Here is a 10,878-nt window from a genome sequence, read left to right as displayed (position 1 = left end):
TTTAACCGTTAACTATTAGACCCATTCATTTTTTTTCTATATTCTAAATAATGTTCGTTTCATCATAAAATATCTATAACACAACAAATCTAGCCTAGAATCTTTTCTTCCTTTAAAATTAAAGCATAATAATAAATTTTCATATTGCTTTTCAATTATGGGATTTTAGCTGAAATGGTGTCAAGATTTCATGGTACAAACCAGACATGATTCACCTGTGGGAAATGGATAAAATGGATGAAAAACAATAAGATGGCTTGAAACCTAATACTCTACAAGGGAGTTGATTAGAGCATTTTTAACAGTTCTTGTTATATATATATATAATTGAAGCTTATGAGTTCCTTTTATGCAACTTTTCAATGGTCATTTGATACATTTATAGACTGTTTTTCTAGCTATAATCCAAATAGACAAACACTATTCTCTTTAACATCTGTTAATAGAATGCAAAACTTGGAATGCAAGGAAATATGTTCTTACTTTCAAAGGTTGATGTGTATTACAAACATATGCCATTTACGTGAACCCTATGTTGCTAGACTCATAATTTTCCCTAAAGTTATTTCTGTCCGTCAACTGTGTTCAATACGAACCCGTCAAATAAATGGGAAAAAAACTAGAAAAACATGTATATATCGGTGTCGGACATATACACATGCTAATTCCAACAACCCCAAGTCCGGGTGTTGCAATACGAGGAGGAACACTTGACCTCTACTTGAACACAAACAAAAGTACATGTACATTGCTCTCTGAATCACTTTGACCAACAAACAATGAGAATTTAAAAGGGAGAGAAATCGGATAAATAACACAAAATTTAAGTTCAACTAGCTAAGTGGCTGGGAGACTTGTTAAACATACTGTGCCATACGTATGCCCTAGAAAGTACTGTTTCAAGCTCTTGATATGTCCAGTTTTGAGTTGGAAGGCGTTGAAGGAACATCACCATCTCCTGGAAGTCAAGCTTCAGAAGTTCATCTGACCACTGAAACATACAGAACAAAGCATTCATCAATTAGTGCTTTGCCAGTTTTGTAATGATCATGAACAATCAAGATGAAAAAAATTGCTTCAGGAGGTGTCCAGTATCGAAGTATCATTAAAACAAAAAGAACTGCGGTTGAATGCTAAGGGATTAGAAATCACAAAGTAGAGCTCATCTATGTTGATGGGGCTCTTCATTTTGCTGGAAGTACATGCCTAACACATGTTAGGATATGGGTAATGGGATATGACACACCAAGGAACATACCAGTGTTGGACGTATCTGACACTACACCCAAGTTCAAGTAACATAAAAGCTCATTAACAAATTTCACGAGGAAATGGAAAAGTTGCAAAGTGTTGTTCTTTCTGAGAAAAGTTCAAAGTTGGACATTACACCTTAACATAAAAGATGCAAATGAACAGGCTAACTTAGCAATCTAGGAAAACAAGCATTGATAAATCTGAATGTTATAAATTCATGAGAGTGCAAGCTCTAAGGCATATGAAGTAAGCTCTAAGAGATGCTCGTTTTTAGGTTCATGTCCTCGATCCAACATCCTACCCCTTTTCATCATCTATGTTACTCAGTCTAGGGTGTGTGTCTGATATGGATATGTTCATTTTTTTCTCTGTTGTTTTCATATATTTCGAAGGTCTTTGGACATACTCGTACCCATGTCTAGATATGCATCAGATATATTTGACGTGTTGAACATTGGTACTTTAAGAAAAATTAAAGAGTAGGAGAACATAAGCAATCATTATCTTTTTGACATAAGAAATGGAGATTATTTCTCTTTTAGATAAGGAAAAGAAAGAACACACACAAAGACAAACATCTCTTTAATTGAACAATTACCAAAGCTACATCTCCTTAAGGTTGCAAACAAGCAGTCAGAGATGAAAGCTAGTAAAATCGATCAGCACAAAGGAAGCTAGAGTGCTCACAGTTAGAAGAAAACTGGCAAATATGTAGACGAGGAAATCTGGCAGTGCATCTCCTTCAGCAAGATACGTGTCCCATAGACGGGTTACCAGATGAAAAGGGATCTATTAAACAATCAAAATAAATAAATAGAAGTTCGAGCATTTTGTAAATCAAAAATAAAAAATATTTGAAATGCGGGATAAACCAATGAATATGGGTAGCAAGTTGAAACCTTACCTCTCGTATAAGCAAACAGTTGAACCAGCGAAAAGCAAATTGAAGATATTCAAGTCCTTGTTCCTCCATATGTCTAGAAACAGGTTCTGGTACAGGTTAAAGAACAAAGAAATCAATAAGACAGAGATGAAATTAGAACATGAAAACATAAACAAAAATTCATGTCAATAAAGGAAATTGCAAGCACATTATATGGAGGAATAATACATAGGGACATAACATCTTTCTTTCCATCACAACCCTAAAAAAAAAAGTACTCGCACAGAGTTTACCATCAATACGCCTATAGAGTTTACTCATAAAAAGAGCAATTTTAGGGAGAGAACTGAAAGGCCTCTATAGGGCTTACCATCAATGCGCCTAACCAATTCCTTCAGCTTAAATACAAGCCTCTGAATTCCCGGTTGAGCAAATGTGTAATGATCTTGCATGCCATCAAGCAACTTTGATAAGCACCAATAGCAATCAGCTTCTAGCTCGGATATCTTTTCAGAAGGTATAGCAGACACTGACCAACTATCTATGCTCCCTTCTAAGTACTCAGATAAGAAGACAACTAGAAAGGGTGTTACAAGATCATTTATACCCTGCACATATCCACTTGCAGGATGTCGAATGGCCCTGAACATGAAGTTGAAGAGCAGCATCAGTTACCCCTAAAACATCACCAGTATCTCAAAAGTTGCTTTTAAGAAAACGTAAATTATATTAAAAAAATAGACCAGAGGCTGAATCGGCCATATCTCTGTTCCCAGTTCAACTCGTCCTGTTGTCCAACCAGGCAATTCATTGTTTTCTCGAGTTTTTAATGTTTAGACTCTTTAAAAACTTAATTTAATGTAAAATAAACTATAAAATCAGTTAATCACTAACAAAAAAAAATCATTCAGATTAATATTAACATCTTATTATAAACTACAAGAATAAAAGTACATATCTCATAAATTAAAAATAAATGGAAAACCAGTATTTTACCATCCAGCTCGGTCTTTTAGCGGTTGAACAGGTTTATATAATCAAGCATTTCATTATTAAAAACCGATGTTCTACATTTTTTTTAAAAAAATATTGAGTTTTGCATAAGAAAGCCATCAATAAATGTGAATTAACCAACTCAAATAGAATCTTACCATGTATAAAGAATGCGGGCCAAGGATTTTTGAACTTGAGCTTGCTGAAAGAAAGCAATATCAGGTACTGTCCTAGGACAATCAACAGCAATCTAACAAACAGAATAAACAATGTTAAATCAGACAGAGAAGGCTAACAATCAAATTTGAGAATTAAATCAGGGATAAAGGTACCTGACGAAGCATACTAATTTCATCAGCTGACCGTTCAGTATCAGGAATGTCATAAAATTGAGCAACACAATCAAGATACTCAATACGTTTCCTCCTTAGAGCTCCCTCCCTTCTATCTGAATTAGATGGCGCATATCCCTGTTGTTAGTTCATACAATTTCAAATGAGTAACCAAATTTATTTCATAAAGACAATCTATATCCATCTGATAGAAAATTAGTTAACCAAGGATATTAAATATGAGACATGCAGATTTTTTTCATCTAAAAAATGGCTTCATTGGTTCCATTAATTGGAATAAAAAGCCAAAAAAATCAAAGATAAGTTCAACCTCCTTAGGAAATTGCATTTGGAACAAACTAAAACCAAATAATAAATAACTCCTAAAAAAGATATATTGATGCTAAACACAGAGCATAGTACCATGGCACCATTAGGTGGAAACAAATCATTAGACTAGGAATGCAGCAGCTATAACATATTAAATGTGGCAGCAAATAACAAAAAATCATTACTTTACATAAAATAAAAAATTATTACTTCACATTAAATAAAAAAACACAGCATTTAAAGAAAAGAAGAATAATGAATTGATTCATAGATTTCAAGTCCACCTAATGCCTAAAACTGATAGTTCTGAGCTTACCAACAGAAGTCTCCATACATTAGGACGCATGTAAGGTGGAACACCACTCCAAGATAACTCACGTAATCTCTCTGCAAAAGAGACATACTAATCAAATCAACACTACGACCATATATATATATTCTGAAATCATTCTCGAAGCAACAAAGTATATATGGTACCTAAAATGACCGTTTGTCCTAAGAGCTCTCTAGAGAACTTTGTAACCCTGGCAGAATCTGTAGCTCTTGTGCCCATTGTAGAGTTCTGAACTTCATTGGCAGCATTCTCAGTCTTCGAATATGAACATCTTGACTTATTAACAGTTGTATTACCATCTGAGTTATTTGTATTTCTGACCCCTCCCTAAATGAAACCAATGTTTTTCAGTTAAGAATACCAGACTTTTAAAAGAACTCTAAAGTCAAACTAGTAAAAGAATAAATCATTTTTCAGTATTTTAGTAAAAAGAATGAATAGCACATGCTATAGATATTCATTCTAAACCTCACCTCTACAGTCTTATCCATGTCATCACTTGTGCCAGCATCATTCTGTGAGAAGCTTCTTTGATAACTGGGAGATTGTTCTTGTAAGCCTGAATCATCAAGTGGCTCTGGTCTTCTGGTCAATAATACTTTACCAGGAATACTGCGACCTTTAAGCAACCTTAATAAGAGGCACATGATAAAAGAAATAATTATTTGCTGCCAAAATAATAACTATTTTAGTAAAGTTTTTTGTTCCATAAGTAACCTTTATGAATTTCTCACATTCAATAACCATCTTTTCTATTCTCTGGAAAAACCAAGCTAAAGGAGTATCTTTTTTTTCTCTAAATAATGTGATTATATGATTCTCCAACAACAATGACATGATCAAATTACAACATTCACCAAAACCAGACATTTCTAGAGAAAGGGAGGATCATTGAATTTTAGTGCAAAGGTGGAAGAACCATCTTCCAAACGAAGGAGAAATTGGCCATACCAACATGTAGAACTTGAGAGATCTGGCTCTCATTCTCAAAAGGGTCTTTAAATCTTAAAGCAGATCGCACAATTCAAACTCAACAAACCTAACTGGAAAATTGGGAAATCAAAGTTTTCTCATTAAAGAGGAAAATGCTTCCACATGAACTGAGATCAGGACTGAAATTCGAATGATCCATAGATATTTTTCAAATGGGTATCTAAATCCAAGGGACAAAAACACAAGTATAGGGGGAATCTAGAATAAACATTGAGAAATAAGAGGAAGAAAAGTAATGGGAAATTGGAATGGGTAAAAAGAGGTACCCTTGGACATTCTTGAGGGTTTGGTTGAATCCGGAATCAAGGCTTTCTTTGTTACGCTGATCTTCTCCGCCATGGCCGTTGTTGCTCATGGTTTTGTGTTATTCCTTGCTTCTTCTGCCTCTCTCTCTCTCGTTGTTTTCCTTCTTCTTCCTTCAAAACCCACTTTTATTCCTTTGAAATGAAGCTCTAACAAAGATTATATCATTACTTTAGAAGTTTGAAAACGCAGTTTGTTTATATTAATCAATGTTTTAAAACCGGACACCTTAACTGATTTAACCGTAGTTAAATGTGGTTGAATTGATTTATATAAATAATATTTTTTTAAAAATTTACATAATATTCAAACAACATTAATATATATATATATATATATAATACTCTTTTTAAGTTCAAAATATTTAAAGGTATAAAAATCACAAGTCATAATATATACGTTAAATATCATAATATCAAGTGAAACAAAATGATTCAACAACTACAACATAATATTTAAGGTCAATATCTAATGAAATTCATCAACAATTAAATAAAAAGGTACTAATTGATAATTGACAAGTCAATCATCATAATATTCATTGAAATTTATTCTCTCAAATTCCAAATATTGGGAAAAGCTTATTCATTAGTTGAACTACCACCACCATCACCACTTTGAACTTGAAACTTCATAGTATCACTTTGAACTTGAAACTTCAGCATCACTTTGAATTGAAAGTCCACATCATCAAACTCTTCATCGCCTAACAATATGATAAATAAATACAAATTAAATTTAAATTCTCAAACAATACTTAACAATTAAAAGTAAAAGTGTAAAACATATTAAATAATAAATAATTATATAGCTAAAATAAACATCGTGAAAATTGCTTAAACCAGATCAAAAAAAATAACAAAAAATAATAACAACGATGTCGTTTGGTTTAATTTAAAAAAAAAAAAAACCATGTGAATCGTCAGTTCACATCGATTTTGTTGGTTCCCAACGATTCTACCGGTTCATTGCAAAACTCGTTTGGAGGCTGACCAGACGGATAGGCAATCAGTTCCCGGTTCAACCGGTCGAACCCGGCCAGTCCAATCCAATTTTGATAACACTGATATTAATCCATCTCTCATCTTTTTTCATTGAATTGAAAAAAAATTAAAAGTATTATGATATTTATAAAAAACATTAACTTTTATATATTATAAAACAATCCCAAATCCCAAATACTAACTTAATCTACTACCACCAACGTAGTCCTGTTATCCTCATATTCATAAGTCGTCGTAATTTTTGTCGACTAGCCGTCTAAATCGTGTGAGATCACGATTTTCATCATAGGGTTCGCGAGGTATAAAACATTGATTCGTCGTCGATCGATCACGATTTCATAGGAGTTTTGGTCGTTAGGGGGAGGGGAGGTCGGGTGGAGCTTCAACGACGGCAAAAGGCGACGACCGGTGTGGGTTTAGGGGTTGAAATGAAGGTTTTCAAAGTTTTGAGTTTATTTCAAAATTTGTGTTTTCTTTTTTAAAACTATGTATATATGTATGTATGTATGTACGTACGTACGTATATACGTACGTATGTACGTACGTATGTACCTAAGTATGTACGTATATATGTACGTACGTACGTATGTACGTATGTACGTATGTACGTATGTATGTATGTATGTATGTATGTATGTATGTATGTATGTATGTATTTTTTAAAAATTTTAAATAAAATTTTTAAAATTATCATATTGTGACACATGTCACTTAACTAGTAAATTAACATTGTTGATGGCCAAGACACCTAAATGGGTAATTTTTGTAACGTTAGACACTGGGATGAGTCAAAAAATAATTTGAATACGTATTTGTAAAAAGAGGAATAATTTATACACTTATTTTAGTATTAAGCCTTTTTGTATTATTGATTTCTCTAAATTACTATTCTCTTGAAAAAGGTTTTTATTCATGCGTAAAATAGATAATTAAATTATATTCAAATAAGTTGTAAATCATAAATTTTAAAATTTATAAAATAATTATTATTTTTTAATAGTTTGGTAATTAATATTACTTAGAATCTTTCATAATCATTAATAATATATATCATGTAGATATATTCGAAGATAAAATTCTATGAAAATAATACTTTTTTAATCAGGCAACTTGATTAGTTCAATTAATTATTATATTTTTTATTAATTATTAAGCAATCATCGCATAATTAATATTGTTTATTATTACGTAATATGTCAAATAAATATTCAATTTACTCTCTTAATTATAATAAATTTTATTGTGATGGATTTTAATATTTTAAGTATAGTTTAAAATTTATAATAATTTATAATTTTTTTTAAAATTATAATTTTATAAAAATCTTTTAAAATAAAAAATGGGGCACGTTAAGTCTTTTCTCTATGCACATTAGCTGGTTCGCAGTTGCGAGTGCTATAAATTACACGAAAATATGTGCAAGTATACACAATCGGACAATTAATATAGAGTGAGTGAGTATCGTCTCCGCAGGGATTAGAGAAGATTACTAGTTAAGTCAAAGCAACAAACTACTTTATCTAAGTATAGCTAATGGTATGCACAAATGGTTATGTAAAGGCAAAATCAAATGTGTATAGATGGGGTAGAAATAGTATTGTGAGTGGGTGGTAAATGAGAATATCGTGGAAAAAGTAATTATTTAAAGTGCAGTCAAATGAAAATACAAAGGTAAAATAGATTGATAACTTGGAAATTAAATAAGATGACTTGATAATCCTCATACAACAAGCTATACGGGAATGAATGATGGGGTCACTTAGGAATCTTAAGTTTTCTGTTAGGATGGTCTAAACTTCTATGTCTTACTTGCTCAATAAAGTTGACTACGAGTATGTCTACGCTATCTCTAGTCATGGGATGACAGATGAGAATGCCAAGCAAATCCTCTCGGCCTAAGCAGCAACATATAACATATCAATTCAACACTACTCATTTTAGTCGTTAAAATCCTAACCTCATCTCTGGTGGATTAGGCTCTAGTTATCAGCTAAAACCCATTGCTATGTTGATCTTCCTTAGTTTCTCTCGATCACTAAAGATCATTAACTTAGTTTCTCTCGAACACTAAGTAGTATACTTAAGAAAGGTTCTCTCATAGCTCTACAATCTAAGTAATTAAAAACAATAAGCAAACAAGTAATAAACATAGAAATATCAATCATCCATTAAAGAAAAAACACTTAATCATCCATATAAACACCATCAATAAAGTTAGTTCATGGTGGGTTTGAGTTCATTCCTTACAACCAACAAATATGAATAAAAATAAAGCATAAGGGTGGAGGAAAAACTCCCAACGCACGTTGTCGGAGCTCCCTCGACCACCATGAACCACCTTAGCGGTGCTAGCTCCTCTCGTACACCTAGCTCGCCACTCCTTCAAGCTTGAAAATGGAGGAACACCACGAAATGAATGAGAAAAAGAAAGAAAGTTAGAAGCTTGCTACTGCCTCTCTCCTCTGTTCAGCTTATTTTTCTCCCAAGAATATGATCTCCTCCTTTTGTGATGTCTTAATATTTTTATACCAAAGGAATATACCTAGGGTTTTATGCCAAAATGACAATGATATAATAAGGTACATCCCTTACACGTGAAAAGGGAGTACAGAAGTAGTATTGGTCCCCTCATAGGTGGCAAGCAGCAGGAATCACGTGATGGTTGGACAACTGACTCTTTTATAAAAATATATTCAACTCTTTTTTATATTTTTCTGCGCCAAGAAATGTCATCCTAGCTACCATGAAATTTTCATTTTGCTTCAGCATATCAGTTTGCCACGGTAATTCTCCTCTCACTCTTTTTCTTTATGATATGCACATATCAGTCAGACACAACCTTTCTCTTAAAGCGGCACCAATATGTCACGGCAAATTAAATCCACCACATGCAACTACATGATCCTAAATGCATCTATATGGTCCTAAATGTTCCTTAAGACAATCAATAACTTAAGTAAAAGGCCCTAATATAGCATTTTTATGGAGTTATCACTAGTCTAATGGCGATTGAAGGCGACATCATTTTCTTCTTCTTATTTTTTTCGTTCTTGTTCTTATTGTTTCGATTCTTTTGTGCCTTTGTTGGGTAATGTATGATGAGTTAACTACTCAGTTGAGAAAGTTGTCTATTGCGGTGGATGAGCAAGAGCTTGATTTTTGTTGTTGTCAGAGATTAAGGGTTTGGTTGTGATCAAACCACCTCGTACTGTGTTTGAGGAAGGGGTCTCAGAGTGGGCCAATTTTTGGGCTTGACTTATAATTTTGGCTCTCTTCAGAAGATAATTGAGCTTGTGGTGGGAATCCTCTCCACTTAAGGTTAGCTTAGCAGGCTCAAATATATTTGTTTTTTCATTTGTTAATCCAACTGTCATGGACTGAATTTTAGAGAATGGTCCCTGCATGTGCATCATAAGCCTGTTTTTCTTAGAAAATGGTAGACAAACCTAAAGGAATTGAGTTTTAATTTGGTGTATATGTATGTTTGGGTACAACTTATTAATGTCCCTTTGGAGTTGTTTTCGAAAAAAGGGACTTAGTTATATTGCGAGTGCAGTAGACAAGCCTTTACACATAGTGTAACACCCCTAACCCGTATCTGACCCAGATACGAGTCAGGAATATTACATTGACTTTTCAAACCATTTTCTTATTTAAAATAGAGAAATATTTAAAGTTAATTTAAAGAATATTAAATGGTTTACATATAACTATTCAAAACGTTTACAAAACTGTTCAGAGCTTATATAATTTATTCTTTTAAATACATGCCAACTAGATTTTTATATACTAAAATACATATTATTCATTTCTCTTTTGATCTGACCTTCGATAAGGAGAACTGACCTGTCTTGCTTCCCATCGATCCATAACTCTTCAAAACCTGCGTGTGAAACACTCACACACTAAATCGTGGACTTAGTGAGGCATATAAAAAAACCCAATATAAACTACACTAATTCACAAATGCATTTACATATATTGTGACACAACACAATCTTTAAAAAATTACTACTATCATACAGATTCACATAATAATTCATATAACACTTGCACACATATAAATATATAATATCCTTATCATTATTCCTATCTTTATTGTTATCAATATTGATTTTCATTCATTCCTTTAATCACGTGGTCTTGTCCATTATTTTCATACACACCATGTCATATCATACATCCATCATCATATAAATCATGTAATACAATTCATATCACAAAAAAATCTATATGTCACATGTAGTATGTTTATTATTATCTTTTTGGTTAGCCCATGTACACATGTGAGAACTAAAGTTATGCAAGTACTATGAGGTTGTGCACACATATGCTGTCACCACAGCTCATATAAAATCCACTAAGTGACATATAAAATATATATCCCGAATGACCTATCCATATATTCCGAAAAACATAGGTAGTTGTCCATATGTCCTGAAGGACATAGGT

General features: G+C 32.7%; 1 protein-coding gene across 1 annotated transcript; it reads right to left on the bottom strand.

Moving 5' to 3' along the window:
- Nucleotides 1-641: 641 nt before the first annotated feature.
- LOC120146995 (GTPase-activating protein GYP1-like) lies at nucleotides 642-5,565 on the bottom strand. Its single transcript, XM_039160474.1, has 10 exons — nucleotides 5,386-5,565; nucleotides 4,600-4,756; nucleotides 4,270-4,453; nucleotides 4,109-4,179; nucleotides 3,463-3,600; nucleotides 3,289-3,380; nucleotides 2,508-2,779; nucleotides 2,159-2,244; nucleotides 1,942-2,043; nucleotides 642-991 (listed from the first exon to the last, which is right to left on the bottom strand). Exons 1-10 carry the CDS (start codon nucleotides 5,472-5,474, stop codon nucleotides 830-832), a joined length of 1,353 nt encoding a protein of 450 aa, XP_039016405.1. The 5' UTR covers nucleotides 5,475-5,565; the 3' UTR covers nucleotides 642-829.
- Between the last annotated feature and the right edge of the window lie 5,313 nt (nucleotides 5,566-10,878).

This window comes from Hibiscus syriacus, unplaced genomic scaffold, assembly GCF_006381635.1.
Source record: "Hibiscus syriacus cultivar Baekdansim isolate YM2019G1 unplaced genomic scaffold, ASM638163v2 tig00002511_pilon, whole genome shotgun sequence".
NCBI lineage: Eukaryota > Viridiplantae > Streptophyta > Magnoliopsida > Malvales > Malvaceae > Hibiscus > Hibiscus syriacus.
The sequence above is the reverse complement of the archived record's forward strand: the minus strand, read 5'-3'. Positions and strand labels throughout refer to the sequence as shown.